Source organism: Lynx canadensis, chromosome B1 (genome assembly GCF_007474595.2).
Source record: "Lynx canadensis isolate LIC74 chromosome B1, mLynCan4.pri.v2, whole genome shotgun sequence".
Lineage (NCBI taxonomy): Eukaryota > Metazoa > Chordata > Mammalia > Carnivora > Felidae > Lynx > Lynx canadensis.
The window spans coordinates 123998772-124018080 of NC_044306.2; the positions used below are offsets into that span (position 1 = coordinate 123998772).

Here is a 19309-nt window from a genome sequence, read left to right on the forward strand (position 1 = left end):
GGATACTTAACCGACTGAGTCACCCAGGTGCCCCTACTAGCTACACTTCTTTATTTTGTGGCGGTTGCTCTGAGGTTTAAATATATATCTCTAACCTATCACAGTCTACCTTCAAATAATAATGTACCACTTCACATATAGTGTATGAATCTTACAACAGTGTGCTTCCATTTCTCCCATCTCATCTTTTGTGCCATTGTGGCCATATATTTTACTTCTATATATATGCTATGTCACAGTAACTTAAATTATTTTTGCTTTGTTTATTTATTTTTAAATTTTTTTCAGAGCTTTTATATTTTTTATTCTTCATTTAACGTTTAAAACACTACTATAGTTGAATATTAAAACAAAAACAATAGCAAGTAGTGAGCTATGATTATAGTCCTTCACTCGTTCACTACTGCATATAAAATGCCAGCAGTGTTATTCACTGGCCCCATTAAGAGGTCTGACACTGAACAGCTCCCCTAGGGTGATGTTCATCATCCTCATATGTTTCTCCATTGTAATGGCACCATCTTTCCTGGTTTGGATCAAAGTCCACCAGTTCTACCTGGTCCATTTCATCAGTCTCTTCTACTTCCTTCTTCTCAGGTAGGAGTTTTTCCATCAAAGAGAGTTTATCAGGAGAGAGAAAGCCATTCTCAGGAAAGTTTACCTTAAATTTGATGATTAAGCAACCCTTTTCATATGGTCTATGATAAATTGGCATGCCTTCATTCAGCACACACTTGATATCTCCATGCTTGACAATCTGACCTGGATGAGAGGTAATGACAATGGTTCTGTTGTCAAGTGTAGATATTGGCTTTTGAAAGCCGCACAGTGCTTCAACCAGCTGTATGTGCATACACATGAAAAGATCCTCTCCTCGCCTAGTAAAAACAGCATGGTCCTTCTGATCTAAAACAATGGTAATATCTCCTGGTTCCAGTCCAGGTTCTTGGTCTCCTTCATCATGGAATGTTATCTTCTGGCCATCTTTCATGCCTTTGTCAATATGAACTTCTAGAATCTTCTTTTGTCAAACTATCTTCCTTCCATTGCAGCTTTTACATCTGTCTTTAGGACTGATCCGTTCCCCATGGCCCTGGCACTCCATGCACACAGACTGAATTTGTTGAACCATTCCAGGTCCTATCTGATGAATTCTTATTTGCATTCCAGTACCCGGGCAATTGGGACAACATTCTACCGCTCCTTTCTTACCACCTTGGCTTTCACATTTATTGCAAATCACATTCTTTTGCAGAGCTAGTTTTCTTGTTGCACCATTATATAAATCTTCTAAGGTTACATAAGAGAGCTGATGCACAACATTTTTACCTCTCCTTTCTCTCTGCATCCTTCCTCCTCCTCCAAAAAACATATCAAAGATGTCCGTGGGGGAGCCAAAACCACCACCTGCTCCACCTTCTTTAGTTGCCTGTTCTCCTTCTTTGTCATATAATTCCCTTGTCTTCACATCAGAGCGCACTTCATAAGCTTGAGAAATCTGTTTAAACTTCTCTCTTTCATTTGGCTTCTTGTCAGGGTTGTACTTCAAAGCCAATTTCCTGTAAGCCTTTTTTGATTCTTCCTGGGTGGCATTGAGTTTGACCCCCAAAACATCATAGTAAGTAGTTTCTTTTACCTTTTTCTACATCCGGTGAGGGGGCTGAGGCTGGTGTGGGGGAGCGGGAAGGAATGTGTTGCTGGGCGCAGCTGGGCAGCCGCGGCTTCTCTGCTTTTCAGTGAGCGTTCTGGAAAGTTCCAAATTATTTTTGCTTTAAATGGTTATTTTTAGGGGCACCTTTGTGGCTCGATGGGTTGAGCATCTGACTTTGGCTTAGGTCATGATCTCACATTCTTGGGTTTGAGTCCCCCCATCGGGGTCTGTGCTGACAGCTGGTATTCTGTGTCTGCCTTTCTCTCTGCCCCTCCTCTGCTCACGTTCTCTCTCCAAAAATAAAATAAAACATTAAATTTTTTATTTTTAAAGAGATTAAGAATTGAGAAGAAATGTTGAGAAGAAACATTTGTTGTTAATCCTATGAATGTACTTTTCATTTCAGAAGTTTGATTTGGGTCTTGTTATATCTTCTCTCTTCATCATGTTCATCTTTCTTCTACTTTGTTGAACATATGAAGAATATTTATAACAGATACCTTAATGTTCTTGTGTGTTAATCCCATCTTCTCACGGATAGATCTGTTTCTTTTCAGTGATTTTCCTCCTGTTTATGGGACTTGTTTTTCTGCCTTTTGGGAGAAATTTTCTGGTGTGTGCACTGTTCATGTTTTTATAATCTGTGGCTTGGTTTGTGTGTGCGTATGTGTGTGTTTTGAAGGAAATTTGTATCTTGTTCTCTTTCATGGTTTGCTGCTTTTCTTTAGTGTATAACAAATAATTCTTGATTTCAGTTGCATTTTAATAAATGTGGGCTGTAAAATAAACACATTATTTCTTGTTTTAAAAATATTTTTCCTTAATCAAGATTAACAAGATTTTAAACTACACTAATTAATACCATGTATTCTCACAGTATTGTACATCTTCCTTTAGTGTTTAAGATTCACACAAATATGAGGCCTCACTTTCATTCTTTTATAACTTGTTGAAGATAGTTGCTCTATTCTCTTCCATCACTTCTTTAATGTGTGTTGCTTACACTATACTCATTTTCCATTTCTTAAAATTTTTTTATAAATCTTTCAGCAGACTACGTGTGTCTACTAAATTTATTAAGTTTGTCTAATTTTATGATTATTTGTTCCAATGAAATTTGTATCTTAGATTTGTAAATCTTTATTTGGGGTCAGGTAATCAAGAAATATTTACCAAGTACCAACTATGTACCAAAGTAAAGAGACATTATTAATTACTTGCTGTAAACTCACTTTAAATTATTTCGATCTAAGCTGTCTCTGCAACTTTATATGTGCTATTTTCTACAAATAGTAGGTGCTATTCCAGAATATGAAACACTGGTCTTCTGTGGATAAAAACATTTTATTAGCTAAGCATAACTGACATTTTCATCTCAACCAGATGTACCTAAAAGAAAAAGGACTTTTGTTTTTTATTTCTTTAAGTATTTTTTTCTGTTGTTTAGGAATTCCAGTTCTGTAGGTTCTTTTATTTAATATATATTAATAAACATTCTGCTGTTACACCAGATTTTTTAAAAAATGCAACAACTTCTGAGGGTACCCATTGGTTCTGAAAATGTAGTCTCAACAACTGAAGTTACTAAATGATTTTATATATTTTGGATGCTTTTTCTGTGAAGTCACTGGGACCCTATCTTATCTGCCAGTGATATGATTTTACTTTTATAGGTGGCTATGCACCATTCCTTTCTTTGGCTGCCAGAGACAGTACTTTTACTATTGCCTCTAACACTGAGAAAGCTGTTCCAGGTCCAGGACACTATAATGTTTCAGAAGCACAGGTAAATTTGTAGTAGTTATAATTGTCTGAGTTAATAAGAATCATACTTTCTTCCTCTAATAGACTAATATGTCATTTATCATATTTTATTTTTCCTTCATATCATCTTCTTTCTCCTTTTAATCTATATTTTGTTATTAGAATAAGAGAAAATAAATGTGTTTAATATTGATTGCCTGGTTGGGTGTTCTCCATTATTCTATATATTCTATAAGACATAAAACATTGTTACATGCTTCATGGTTCTTGAGACTCTTCAATGGGAGAATAAGACTATTGAATGAATTATGGTATGTGAAAGTTGTGTAAATGATCAAGATCTGTAGAAGGAGGGTGGCAGTAGAGTGAAAGAATTAGTTTTTGTGTCATACTCTTAAGCTATAGTATTGCCATTGTCTCATCTTGCACCTATACAGTCTCAAGAGTCTATGACCAGAATATTTTTGATGACCCATTCATGTTCAGAAGCCATGGATGTAACTCCAATATCTTCATAATCATGAATATCATCTTTTACCCTTTTCACATACATTTTGTGTTCATATATAATGACTCCTAGTTGAGCCCAGCAGATCTTTATCTCCTCTGTTGGAGGCCCAGGTGCAGTCATTGATGCCTTAATTGTTGAATTAGACTTCCTAAATTAATAATAGCAACTATTCTATCAGGATTTTTTTGTTGGAAGCAATAAAATAGATTTCTAAGACAGATACTGGATTTACAATAATATTTATAGGAAGAGTATTTGGGTGGCTTATGGACCTGAAGGATGAATTGAACAGTGAGGTCTGAAGGAAGGACAGGACTAAGACGATTCCAGGTATGTCAGAAATAAGAACTGCAATAGGGAACTGCTATTAGATAACTTAATTCTAGAACTCCATCTGTTTTTTATGTGTGACTCCACTCAGTGTTAAAATTCCCAGTAGGGAGAACCTGATTGGTCCAATGGTTCCTGGGATAGAGGATCCTGTGTTTGGAACCTCCTTTAAAACCACAAAGTATAGGGAAGATTTCTATCTGCTGGACAGATAGAAAACAATAGATTTACATTACATTTTACCCCTTGACTGTCCAGTTCTCTTTGTTCTAATGTGCACTACACATACACACAATTCTTCTTTCCATATATATAATTTTAAAAATGAAATTATTTTATGTATAATTTTCAAGTATAACTTCTCTGAAGGAGCCAAACTAGTGTCTAGCTGTTGCATTCAGAGATGGTATTACAGTGTGACTATTGAATGGATCTCTATATTAAGGCCATTTTTGCTCTTGTTTTTTCATATTCCTTTTCAATTATTCTGCAACTTATAGATTAAATGGTAAGTAAATAGAACATGAGATACTATAAAGAAGTGGTTAGTAGTGTGGACTCTGGAATTAGACTGCCTACATTTGTTTTTCATTTTGTTTTTTAAAAAAAATTTTAATATTTATTCATTTTAGAGAGAAAGAAACAGAGAGACAGAGCACGATAGGGGGGAAGGGCAGATAGAGAGGGAGACACAGAATCTGAAGCAGGCTCCAGGCTCTCAGCTGTCAGCACAGAGCTGCCGCAGGGCTCGAACTGACAAACCATGAGATCATGACCTGAGCTGATGTCAGACGCTTAACCAATAAGCCACCCAGGTGCCCCTAGACTACCTATGTTTGAAATCTGTCCCTGCCACTTACTATCTGTAAGACTTAATCTTCACTACTTAATCTCTGGGCTTTAGTGTCCTCATCTGTTTAACAGAGATACTAAATTTGTAGGCTTTTTCTAAGAATTAAATGTTAGTAAGCATTTAAAAATAGTGCTTGATTATAGGTAGCATTCAATAAATGTTATCCATTATTGGTGCTGCCATTTTACAACAGAAGAGGGAAAGAGAGAGGGGGAAAATGAAAACAAAGTGATGTGGGAAGCAAGGAAATGCAGATGGGATCTGTTAGTTTCTGTAACTGATCATGAAGCTGTAGGTGGCTTAAGATTTTTCCATTACTCATTCTGTGTTCCCTGTCTCTTTAACAGGGACTTTATCTGGTGGAGTTTTTAGCTTGATGTGGTGACTACAGTCTTTAGTTCTAAGAAGTCTGTGCTCTGTTCACAGGCGTCCTTCTCAAATCTTTATATAAACTTGCTCTTAGCATTTTCACTGGGCATTATAGTTCGAGGAAGCTCTGCAAAGTGTGTCTCTGTGTTCTTCCCACCACAGTGCTGTGGCCCTCATTAGTCCTGTTTTTCAGTGCTGGCCAGTGTTAATCACCTCAGCCAATACACTGACTTCCTTATTTTGTTTTCAGCTTTCTAGCATAAGGAAGCTGGAATGGCCAGGCATGGTCTCAACTTCCAATTCAGTGGGACATTTATGGCTCTTTCCTGGTTTCTTTAAACTTCTAGAATACTAATGCCTAGAGGACAAAAAGCAAAAAAATAGTAGTGGGTCATTACAGTTAATTGGAAATGTCACTCCTATTTCCACTCCATGGCCTATGGCCAGCGTATTATGGGTCTGTGGGTTTGCTAGTTCTACCAGTAGTGCTTTATAAAGACCGTAACTCCACTCTTCGAAGAGGGGAATGGAATAAAATATACAATAGATAGATTTCAAACTTGTTAAATATGACAAATATGAGGGTGTTGGGATATTTTATTAATACTGATTTTAGTGAATTCCACATGTAAAATAATGCAAAATGCAATTTAGATCAGACTTTATTTTATTCCAATTTATTTCTTGGATTTCAAGAATAAGGAATTAGAAAATGTAATTTTTTTAATGTAATAGTTGACCTAAAAAAAAAAGTTCTAGTATTCTCTATTTTTGTTCTTAAAACTATAAACAAATGCCAAGAGAAGATTGATTTCCTTCATTTAAAAGATGACTATGACTTATTTACTCAATTGTTGAATTTTTTTTTTTTTTGGTAGTTTTAGGCTAAATTCCTACAGAACTTTTCGAACTTCAAGAAATGTGAATTTATCACACTGTTTAAAACATAAAGTTCATTATTTTAAATGACTGAATTAGGAAATATGTTTGTGATGTGGCATAGTTAGCATACTAATTCTGTAAATAATTAATATACTGAATAATAATTAAAGGGATAATCTTATTAGAGATTAATGCAAATGATTAATAATTTATTTTAATACTTTTATTTTGGAAGCATAGGTTGAAATGTTGCTTTCTATTAGCAATTACTTAGTAAATATTATTTGGAGACTTCAAATGAAATTTAATTTAATTTATTTTATTTTATTAGCCTATTAAGTCATATACCTTATTCTGTTCAGATCCTGTTTCCTAGAATGAAAACCACTCCAAAGGGTCACTTCAGATTTCACTTATGTTTTCCTGGTTCTAATTCTGTTCTAGTTTGTGAGCTGTCTCTGCATGGCAGATACCATCTTGTTTCTTGCTATGTAAGATTGGTTCTAGATGTGGAGATCTCTTCTGTGGATGTAGATAGTTATATTTCATATTTCTCGCTACCTAGGCCTAGCAATAGATGTCCAAATTGTTTTACTTAAAAAAAAATTTTTTTTAATGTGTATTCATTTTTGAGAGACAGAGACAGAGTGTGAGGGGGGAGGGGCAAAAAGAGAGAGACACACGCAGAATCCGAAGCAGGCTGCAGGTTTTGAGCTGTCAGCACAGAGCCCGATGTGGGGCTTGAACCCACGATTTGTGAGACCATGACCTGAGGCGAAGTCAGATGCTTAACCGACTGAGTCTCCCAGGCCCCCCTGTTTTACTTTTGATCTGAAAAATACATCTCACTAGAGTTGAAGGATAGGATATTGTATGTGATACAGTGCATGGCCTCACCCTTCAGATGAGACTCTGCCTCCTTTATTGTTGGGAGGTTGGTGGCAATATAGTAATTCATCAAGTAACCATAGCATATAGACAAAAGCACAGTACCCAAGAAGTAGTAAGGCTATTTTTCTCACAGATTTTCATATAAAATATATAGTTACCTCATAATATAATTTTTGGGTTATTTATCTGACATGTAGTTCCTTTTATAAACTCTTGTAAAATCAGTAGAATTGGTAATTATGAAATATGAATAATTGGAAAAAAATTCTTGGTTAATTTCTACCAGTTAAAAAATCAGATTAATTTTACTGTCTTCTGTTGAAGTTCAATATAAATTCAAACTGCAGTGTGAAATGTAAGATCATAGAGACTATAGTAATGGCTTTCAAATAATCAAGTTTTGAGGACATGTTCTCCTTTCACATGATTTTACTTTTTATCTAACTTGTAATGTTAATGTTTTTGCAAAATCATTAAATTTTATTATAGGTCCAAGCTCTTTTCAACATAGGGATTATGATCTCATTAAAACGGCTATTAAGTAGTGAATTGATGACCTAAAAATATAATTTTGATTCATTTTTTTAACATAAGATGCCTTTTGTGTATTTCTTTTTTTTAAAATTTTTTAAGTGTTCATTTATTTTTGAGAGAGACAGACAGACAGACAGACAGACAGACACACACACACACACACACACACGCACACACAGAGTGAGCAAGGGAGGTGTAGAAGAGAGGGAGACACAGAATCTGAACCAGGCTCCAGGCTCTGAGCTGTCAGCACAGAGCCCGACACGGGGGTGGAACTCACAAACCGGGAGCTCATGATCTGAGCCGAAGTTGGAGGCTTAACTGACTGAGCCACCCAGGTGCCCCTCTTTTGTGTATTTCTTAAAAGCTCAGGGGCGTTTGGGTAGCTCAGTTGGTTAAGCGTCTGACTTCAGCTCAAGTCATGATCTAGGGGTAGGTGAGTTTGAGCCCCACATGGGGCTCTGTGCTGACAGCTCAGAACCTGGAGCCTGCTTCTGACTCTATGTCTCCCACTCTGCCTCTCCCCCACTTATCCCCTCTCTCATTCTTAAAAATGAAAAAAAATGTTAAAAAAAAAAAAAAGCTGAAAGCAGCTGAATAAGATGCAGACTAGAGATAGACTCAATTAATAGTGATTATGAACAACTGACATTTATATACCATGAGTATGTATTGGTAAGTGAATAACTTAAAAAAATCTGATTAATCAAATGCCACTATTACTATGAACCATTTTTAAATGATTACACTATGACTGTTAATTGAAACTAATATGATGGAATTTTATCTGAATTCACTGACTATTACCGAGTTGATAATTTTCTGATTCCAGAGAATCCAGACATGTGGCATGGAGAGCTGTGGGAGATTCCTCCCTGTACCTATTCTGCAAAAAACAATGTGTAAAACTAATTTGAGATAAAACCAAGCTGTTAAAAAACACAAAAAAACAATCAATCAAACAAAAACCCATGCTGTTGCCAGTAAGCCTACATAAACGTCCCTAGATGTAGCCAAAAAATAATTCATGAAAATAATTTATCCTAAACAAGCTTGGAAGGTTTGATTTTTCCCTGCAGTGTGAATACCAGTTTAAAAAAAAAATTTTTTTTAATGTTTATTTATTTTTGAGACAATGCAAGAGACAGAGTGCAAGCAGCAGAGGGGCAGACAGAGGGAGACACAGAATCTGAAGCGGGCTCCAGGCTCTGAGCTATCAGCCCAGAGCCCAACACGGGGCTCGACTTATGAACCATGAGATCATGACCTGAGCCGAAATCTGACGCTTAACCGACTGAGCCACTCAGGTGCCCCTGAATACCAGTTTTTTAAGCTCATTTCAGAGGTGCATACTCTCCAGAGGCCTGTTAGTACATACTCTTTATTCCTGCTGTACAACTTTGAAGATTCCTATGTCTTGATTCCTGTTATAAAACTGAGTTTTGTATTCTCTTAGAGTGTCCTAAGTACAGTAAATTTTAGTTTGAGGTCAGAATTAAAACGATAATTGTCATCCTCTCTTGTTATCCCCTTTTACTAGAATTGTGTCTTTAGTTAAGAGGCTTAACTTTCTCAGGTTGGGTTTTAAAACTGTTTGTTCATATTAATATGTAAAATTTACCAAATAGGTATTAATTATAAAATGTTTTTTTAAAATTATTTCATATTTTTCTCTCTAATTTAGTATAATATAAAAGGAGGCCATAGTCTACAAAACCGGGAGGAGCGTTTTAAGAAGTTTGTTTCAGATAGTCCAGGACCAGCAAGCTATGATCAGTTTTATCATGGAGGATCAGATATCATGAATAGAAAAGCACTACAGGTTAAAGAGCATCTTCAATCAGTATGTTCTATTTTAAATTATGCTTCTGATATTTCTTTTAGTTAAAATAGAAAAGATTTAATGTTTTATATAGTAAGTGGAGTAAAAAATTTGTGTAGGAGACTAGCGGGTGACATGTTTGAAAAGGTACATTGGTGTTCTGTAATAATTTTTACACCAAAGTCCTACCCCTTTAAAATAAATAATCTAGAAGATTTTGGTCATGGTTTATTTAGAGTGGTTGTCTTTCCTCTTTCTCTAACTCCTTCACATAGCTCATATTAATTAAATTTTAATCAGCTTTGTTTAGGGGAACATATTTTAGGGCTAACTATTCAGTTGAATAATGTCAGTGCAATGACAATGATGTTAAGGTTTATATTTATTTATTAAAAATTTTTAACATTTACTTATTTTTGAGAGACAGAGAGAGACAGAGCATGAGCAGAGGAGGGGCAGAGAGAGAGGGAGACACAGAATCCAAAGCAGCCTCCAGGTTCTGAGCTGTCAGCACAGCGCCTAACACGGGGCTTGAACTTACCAACTATGAGATCATGACCTGAGCAGAAGTAGGACGCTTAACTGACTGAGCCACCCAGGCACCCCTTTAGGTATATTTAAATATCAGCTATTTTGTGTGTGGGGACAAAGTAAATGTTCATTTACTTATGTAAGGATATATCATACATTTTTTTGTTTTTTTTTTTGTCTTTTTAAGAAGGAAGTACTTGTCTTATTAGACATTAATCTTTTGCATTTTCTTTGTGACGCTGTGTGATATTTTCTTTTGAAAAGTAGTAAGTCTTTTTTTCAGACTTATGAATGCTTTTTAACTGACACATTAGGAATTTCTTTCTCTTCTTTTTTGAATCCTTCCAGTTATGAAATAAATAAATCATGGAGATGAAAAGTACAGCATAGGGAATATAGTCAATAACATTGTATAACTTTGTATGGGGACATTTGGTAACTGTACTTATTGTGGTGAGCATTGTGTAATGTATAGAATTGTCAATCAGTATATTGTGCATTTGAAACTAATATCAGACATTTTTTCAGTGACTATGAATACTAGACATAATGCTAGGCACTGATAATACATAGAAGACAAATCACTGCTCTCTGGGATCTATATTTTAATAGGGAAATAATGAATGTAATTCAGTACAAAACAGTTGATGCATTGCTATTTTAATAAACATACAATAAAATGTCTACTAGTAGCCCAACGTAGAGAGTTTTTGGAGGGAGTGGTCATAGCACAATCGAACTGGATCTTGAAGAATGATTCACTAAATAGGTAAGAAGAATGGGAAAAAACACTCCAGGTAGAGAAAACCACCTGAATAAAGACATTGAGGTATTTAATGGCAAGGTGTGTTTGGAAAAGAACAAAGTTCTTTGGAATATTTGTAGTACAGGATATAAGGGAGAATAGTAGGAATAGAGGATGGAGAAGGAGGTAGGGGATACATTTTGGAAAGTCTTGACGTTATGCAAATAATTTTTGAAAGTAGCAGGAGCCATTCAATACCTCCTGTTTTAATTTGATAATCAGTCTCATAAGTGTCACTGAAACTACTTAATAGTTGTCTCTAGCAATAAAAAAAAAGTAAAATTCTGCCAGTGATAGTATGTTTATAACATAATTGTTTGTTGGGCATGCATGTACTCAACTATAGCATTTGTTTATTCAGAAACAACAAAGGATCAATATATTCTTTAAAAAGTTTTTTTATTATGTTTATTTAGTTTTAAGAGAGAGAGGCATCAGGGGAGGGGCAGAGAGAGAGAGAGGGAGATAGAGAATTCTAAGCAGGGTTGTCACTGTCAGTACAGAACCCAATGTGGTGCTCAAATCCTCGAACCACGAAATCATGCATGACCTGAGCCAAAATCAAGAGTTGGGCACTTAACTGACTGAGCCTCCCAGGTGCCCTATCAATATATTCTTTTTTTTTTTTTTAATTTTTTTTTTCAACGTTTATTTATTTTTGGGACAGAGAGAGACAGAGCATGAACGGGGGAGGGGCAGAGAGAGAGGGAGACACAGAATCGGAAGCAGGCTCCAGGCTCTGAGCCATCAGCCCAGAGCCCGACGCGGGGCTCGAACTCACGGACCGCGAGATCGTGACCTGGCTGAAGTCGGACGCTTAACCGACTGCGCCACCCAGGCGCCCCTCAATATATTCTTAATAAGTAATTTTTCAGATAACTAAATCATTTAAATGCCAGTATTTTATTTGCTATATTTTATACTAGTATTTCTACTATATGTTACTTCTTTTTGTTTTTATTTAAATTATAAATATACATTACAGGAATTATAAATTTACATTAAAGGAAATTTTGAAAAAAGGATAATCACCGTAAAACTTCTGGCTCTAACTTTGAGAATTCTGTTAATTTTTGCATAGCTCCTTTCAGTTTATCATTAAATGACTTATATATATTACTATATATACTTATGTATAATTCATATATCATATGTACCTATAGTCATCAAGTCTACTTTCTATTTCCATTTAGTATTATGTCATAGACATTTTCCTTGCTATCTAGTCAGCATAATTAGGATATTTATACAAGGCATAGGTAGTATGGAGATAAGTCTGGAACTGGTAAGGAATGAAGCCAGGAAATGTTACAGAAAACTATGAAGTTCATTTTTGCCTGGCAGCTGTTATGATAGCATGGCATAAGTAACCTCTTGGAACTGGTGATTGGGAATGTGACTGTAGGAGTGAATGCCTATTCTAAGCATCAGAAATACTTGTTTACTAAGCAAGATAAATAACTGAGCCGAGTTAGAGGGACTCCTTACCTCTTAACGTGGCTTTAATAGTAATATTATATATTATCTTAATTTATATGATTAGGTGAAACTTGAATTCACTCCTTTAAATTACTTCCATAGACAAACCTTTTTGGTTTATATTATGAAACGTATTAAGTCAATATTTAATAATTGCATTTTAGTAATTTTAATATTTGGTTCTTCATTCTTTCTCTTGCTTCCAAGCAAATAATAGAAAATGTTTTTTCTTACAGAAGTTTTCAAGGTCACCTACAGTTTCCAGAAGTGTTGATGTTCCTTCGATTCCTTCTTGTGGACGATCATATGGATATGATATTAATGAGGATGGCAGTATTATAAAACATTTTCCACCTGCTAGTGACAGCACACTAGGTCCAGCATACTATAAACCTCAGTTTGTAAGTATGATGCATTTCCTATTAAAAATTGGAAGATTGTTTATAATTATGCATCTGTTAGTTAATGTAACACTAGCTGCAGTAATAAATAGACCCTCAAATGTCAATGGCTTAACTTAACAGAAATTCTTTTTTTCCTCACTCACATGAGTGTTCCTTGTGGACAAGAGACTTTCCTCTATGTAGAGATTCAGGGATGCATGCTTATTCCATTTGTTACTTTCATCATCAAAGGGCTTCGGTTCATCTGTATCCAGCTGGCAGAAGGGGAAAATCCCACTGCTAGTGGGAGGATTTTGTGGCCAAATCTGGGTATTGAAGTTCAGTTACATGGCCATACTTAACTTCCAAGGAGGCTGGGATATATAGTCTAACTATATCTAGGAAGAAGAGGAAACAGGTTTCACTTACTAGAAGTCTCTGCTGCAATGTATAATCATATGCGATACATAGATATTCTTTTCCTGAATTTGAAAGGGAAATGAGAATTTTTATACTAAAGGAATTTGAATCTGATAGTGTAATCATTATTTATTCCACAAATGGTTGTTAAAAAAGATAAGGAACTTTTCTTTAATTACAAGACTGAAGTACATAGTGCTTTGGACCTGCTGTATTTTTATACTTTTATGAAATCTGGAAGAATAATCCTTATGAGGAAAATGACCAAAATTAAGCATAGACTTGAGGAGAGGCTGAAGAGAGAGACACCTTGGGTGAAGAACAGGTATTCTCAGATTTGGCTTGACTCTTACTCTCAATACTCTATAGTTTTTTGTTTGTATATGTCTCCATCTTTGGGCTTAGGGCCAAATACCTTTAGAAACCATTTGGTTTGTGGCTATACTGGGGCATTTTGGGTCTTAGATACTTTGAATTGTGAAAATTTTTTTTTAAAATATATTAATTATAATTTATATAATTGCACACAGAATAGTACAAACATAATAACAGATACCCATGAATGCAAACTGGTGCAGCCACTGTGGAAAACAGTATACAGGTTCCTCAAAAAGTTAAAAGTAGAATCACCCTATGATCCAGTAATTGCATTAGTAGGTATTTACCCCCAAAATACAAAAACACTAATTCAAAGGGATACATGCACCTCATGTTTATAGCAGCATTATTTACAATAGCCAAATTATGTAAGCAGCCCAAGTATCCATTAATAGATGAATAGATAAAGAAGATATATATATATATATATATATATATATATATATGCAATAGAATAGTATTCAGCTATAAAAAAAATGTAGTCTTGTCATTTGCTGTAACATGGATGGAACTAGAGAGTATAATGCTACATTAAGTAAGCCAGAGAAAGGCAAATACCATATGATTTCACTTGTGGAATTTAAGAAACAAAAAATGAGTGAAGGGGAAAAAAAGAGAGTGATAAACTAAGAACTGACTCTGCACTTGATCTTAGCCCAAAGATTGAGAAGCAGTGAGAAACAGACTCTGAACTGTAGAGAACAAACTGGTGGTTACCAGAGGGGAGGAGGTCAGTGGGATGATGGGTGAAATTGACAATGGGGATTAAGGAGTGTGCTTGTCACCCTCCTGGGTTTTTTAGTCAGTTAAGCGGCTGACTTCAGTTCAGGTCATGATCTCATGGTTCATGGGTTCAAGCCCTGCATCAGGCTCTGTGCTGACAGCTCAGAGACTGGAGCCTGCTTCGGATTCTGTGTCTCCCTTTCTCTCTGTCCCTCCCCTTCTCGTGCTCTGTCTTTCTCTGTGTCTCAAATAAATGTTAAAAAAAAATTTAAAAAAAAAGGAGTGCACTTGCCATGATGAACAGTGGGTGATGTATGGAATTGTGGAATCACTGTACACCTGAAACTAATATAACACTGTATGTTGATTTTACTGAAACTAAAATGGAAGTAAACAAAAATAACAGATGCTCATGGACCCACCATCACATATAACATAGTAACATTAAACATAATTACCCAGTTTCCCTCCTTCCATTCTTTTTCCTTTGCCAAAGTAAACACTGAATCTATATTACATACATGAATAACAATATATATTGTGTGATTTAAAAATTTTAAGTAAATGGTATCATCTGGTATGTAGGCTGCTTGTTTTTTGACTTAACGTTATTAACCATGTGGATCTAATTCATTTATTGTTCTCAGTTAGTACTTTTTAAAATTTTTTATTTGGGGGTGGGTAGAGAAGGGCGGAGAGAGAGAGAGAGAGAGAGAGAGAGAGAGAGAGAGAGAGAGAGAGAAAGAATGTTAAGCAGTTTCCATGCTCAGTGTGGAGCCTGACATGGGGCTCAATCCCACGACCGTGGGATCATGACTGACCCCAAATCAAGTGTTGAATGCTCAATCAACTGAGCCACCCAGGTGCCCCATTACTTTTCTTTAAAAAAAAATTAAATTTTGAAATATTTTCAGACTGATAGAAAAGTTACAAGAATAATCCAGAGAATTACCATATAACTTGCTCAGATTCTGCAGTTAACATTTTATCACATTTGCTTTATCAGTTTTTCTTCCTATATATTTATATTATTATTTTTATCAAAGAATTGGAGGGCACATTTAAGACATGATGTCCCTTTACTCTTAAATACTTCAATGTATATTTCCAAGAAGAAGACATTCTCTTTTATAACCACAATGTAATTATCAAAAGCAGGAAGTTTTCATTCACATAATACTAATATCTGATCTACAGATTTAAAATAAATGCTAATGATCTCAATGGTGTCTTTTTTTTTTAAATAATTTTATTCTGGAGTCAAATCTGGTATTACACATTGCAATTAGTTGTGTCTCTTCAGATTCCTTTAATTTAGCACAGTTCTTTAGTCTTTCTTTGTCAGTTGTAACCTTGAGTTTTTGTAGAGTACAGCCTAGTTATTTTGTAGAATATTTCTTAATTTGGGATTTGTGCATATTCACATGATTAGAGTAAGTTTATATTTTGGCAGGAGTACTACAAAAGTGATGTTTCCTTCTCAGGCACAGGATGTCTGCTTATCCCAAGATTGGTGATGTTAACTTGAGGTGATGTCTTTCAGTTTATCTACTGTAAAGTTGCCATTTTTTTTTAAATTATAGATGTTTTGTGGGAGTTACTTTAAGAATAGATATTATTTTCTTCATCACACTCACTAGTTTAATATCCTTTGATGGTGCCTAAATTAATTTTACTGTGTTTATCAAATGGTGTTTTTTTTTTTTTTTTTTTTTTTTTTAGTGTTTATTTTTGAGAGAGATGAGAGACAGAGTGTGAGTGGGGGAGGGACAAAGAGAGAGGGAGACACAGAATCTGAAGCAGGCTCCAGGCTCTGAGCTGTCAGCACACAGCTCCATTGGGAGCTGGAACTCACAAACTGGGAGATCATGACCTGAGCTGAATTTGGATGCTTAACTGACTGAGCCACCCAGGCGCTCCTCAAATCGTGGTTTTATAACTCCATCTTTCCTTTAACATTTATTTGTTGGCACTTTATTATGAAGAAGAGCTTTATCTTTCCCATTTATATTGGTATAGATTAATGAATTCCTGTTTTACTCAAAGAGTTACAATTTATTACTGTCATTATTTATTTTGAGGTTTAAATTACCTCAGATTTGATCCTTAGGAGTCCTTTTAAGCTATTCCTAGTGTCTTTTTGACATGCCCTTATCATTCTTTTAGCATTTCTTTACCTTCTGGCACAATAAGATGTTTCAGGTACACTTATTTTTTTTCCCTGCCCCAGCTTTGGAATCAGACATTTCTTTAAGGAACCCTCCTACTTCCATTTAGTAGCGAATGGTATTTCAAAACAAGATCAGTATACTATGTACATGCATTGCTAATGAGGTGTCACTGCTCCAGGCCATCAGTCGATGAGTTAGAGATTCATACTTACTTTTTATTGATCTTTATATTAAAAACTTTGAGTTTATGCTGATACCTGATTTTGATAACTATGTTGTGGTTATAAAAGAGAATGTCTTGTTCTTAGGAAATTCCAGTCTAGTACCACAGATTTGTTCTAGGCTTTCCTTTTCCATATTTGAGAAACTTATCATTCCATTATTCTCAATATATTTATTTGCTTAATCCTGTAAAACACTCAAAGGAATTTCATAGTTAACCCATCACTGCAAAAACAGAGTTGACAAAGTACAAAGCTCTTACCTGTAGGTGACCTTGAGGCTCTATACAGGCAGGAAGTGAAGACTAAGGCAGACTTGTAAACTGTCTACTTGAACATTGAAGGTGTGCCCCAACACATGCAGAGAGTACCTCTGCAGAGGTTGGAGACTTATTGGTTCAAGGCATTTAAAGAAATGCCTTGTCCAACCTTGGTCCAACCATTACCTGACCACTCAGCTAACCAGGCTGGGACTTCAGTAGACACATTATGACAAAGAATACAGAATCTGTAGATAGTCTAGGAAAATCACTAGCCAAACAACAACAAACCTTTAGGTGGCAGGGAGAGATTCTGATTTTCAGTGTTGCAATATTTTATTATCTAAAACATGCAATTTTCAACAAAAAATTCTGAGAGATACAAAGAACAAAAAAATATGGCCCATATGTAGGAAAAGAAGCAATGGATAGAAACTGTTCTTGAGGAAGCCAGTATGTTCGACTTAATTAGACGAAGTTGTTAAATCAGCTATTTTAAATATATTCAAAGAAGTAAAGGAAGGTATGTCTAAAGAACTAAGAACAAAAGGAAAATATAAGAACAGTGTTTCACCAAGTAGAATATATCAATAAAAAGTTAGAAATAATAGAAAGAAATCAAATAGAAATTCTAGAATTGAAAAAGACAGTTATGAAAATGAATATTTGCTAGAGGGATTCAGTAATGGATTTGAACTGACAGAAGAAGGAATTAGCAAACCTGAGGACAAGTCAATTGATACTGTGCAGTCTGATAAGAAAAGAATGAAGAAAGATTAACATAGCCTTAGAGATTTTGGAACACCATCAAGCATAGCAACATATGCCTAATGGAAGTCTCAGGATGAAAGAAGAAAAAGGAGTGGAGAGAATATTTGAAGAAGTAATGACTAAAAACACCCCAAATTCGATGAAAAATATTTATCTACACATACAAGAAGCTCAATGAATTCCAAACAGGATAAATGTAAAGAGATATATTACAGTCTAACTGTTGAAAGCCAAAGACAAAGAGAGATAGTCAAAGGAACAAGAGAAGGGACAAGGAATTCCCCAATAAAATTAACAACTGACTTACTAGAAACTATGGAGGCCAGAAGGCAATGGGATGATAGCCTTAAAGTGCTGAAAAAAAAATAAAGAATTCTATTCTTTGAAACTGAAGGTGAAATTAGGACATTCCCAGACCAACAGGAACTGATAGAATTTCTCTCTGGTATTTCTCCTAAAGAAAATACTAGAGGCAGTCCTTCAGGCTGAAATGAAAGGTTGTTAGAGAGTAATTTAAGTCCACACAAAGAAATAACAATGATAATGGTAAATGCATAAGCCAGTATTATTTAATTTTTAGCTTGTGACTCCTCTGATTCCTACTATTATGGAACATAGTAAAAATGATAACATTTTATATTCAAATATAGATGTTTTAAGACCTCATGGATGGCTTCATGCTTTGGAATGAGGTTACTTCTGGAAATATGGAGAATAAGGACATTGTGAGTTAAAGATGTGTCTCTTATTCTCACCTTGAGATTTCCCATTTATTTCTGACTATGGGTCTTTTGTCCCATGAGTATTTTGCTCTCTCAATGCCATACCTGGTTTTTTAGGCCTTCACCATCCCATCATCCTGTTAATAATGTCAAAATAATTAGTCTTCATCAACAGAGAGTACCAGTATCCTAGATATTTGAGGAAGATGCTTAGAAGAACAATGGAGATAAATTTTGTAAAAATTGCTGTGAAATTAATGGAAGTCCTGTGGTTTAATAGCAGTATATACTGTCCAAGGTAAAAAGTTATGAGAGGTAGTGTAATGGAGTATACTGCCTGGGTTTGTTTCTTCACTTTACCACTTAAGAGTTATTTGTTCTTGGCCAGGTTACTTAAACTTTTTTTCACAATAATGATAGATCCTTGGCCTTAGCTTAAACAGTTCTCTGATTTCTGTTTACATCTTAAAATGGTTATTCTTTTTTAAAAATTATACTATATATATATGGACACTATATATATAGTATGTATATATATATGATATGTATATACATGGTATGTATACATATATGGTATATATATATGGTATATAGATATATATGGTATGTATACACACACACACACACACACACACACACACACACACACACTATTTCTTTGTTTTGGAATAATATATCATCTATTCGAAGACCAAAATCATGCCTCCAAGCTTACCTAGATGTACAAAACCTTTTCCACATATGACTAAACATTACTTTTACATGTAAAATTTATTTCTTATTTTTCCTTCAGAAAAAAAAAAAAAAAACCCAACATGTTCCTATAGACTACTATGAA

At 35.0% G+C, this 19309-nt stretch overlaps 1 protein-coding gene and 1 pseudogene across 1 annotated transcript in view; one reads left to right on the forward strand and one right to left on the reverse strand.

Moving 5' to 3' along the window:
• The window catches only part of STPG2 (sperm tail PG-rich repeat containing 2), a 308430-nt gene that overhangs the window by 5947 nt on the left and 283174 nt on the right, over positions 1–19309 (forward strand). The window contains exons 2-3 of the mRNA XM_030314485.1: positions 3325–3437; positions 12659–12823. Of these exons, the coding sequence (XP_030170345.1) occupies positions 3325–3437; positions 12659–12823 (278 nt within the window). The remainder of the gene's footprint in view (positions 1–3324; positions 3438–12658; positions 12824–19309) is intronic.
• On the reverse strand, positions 306–2672 carry LOC115511570 (annotated as a pseudogene).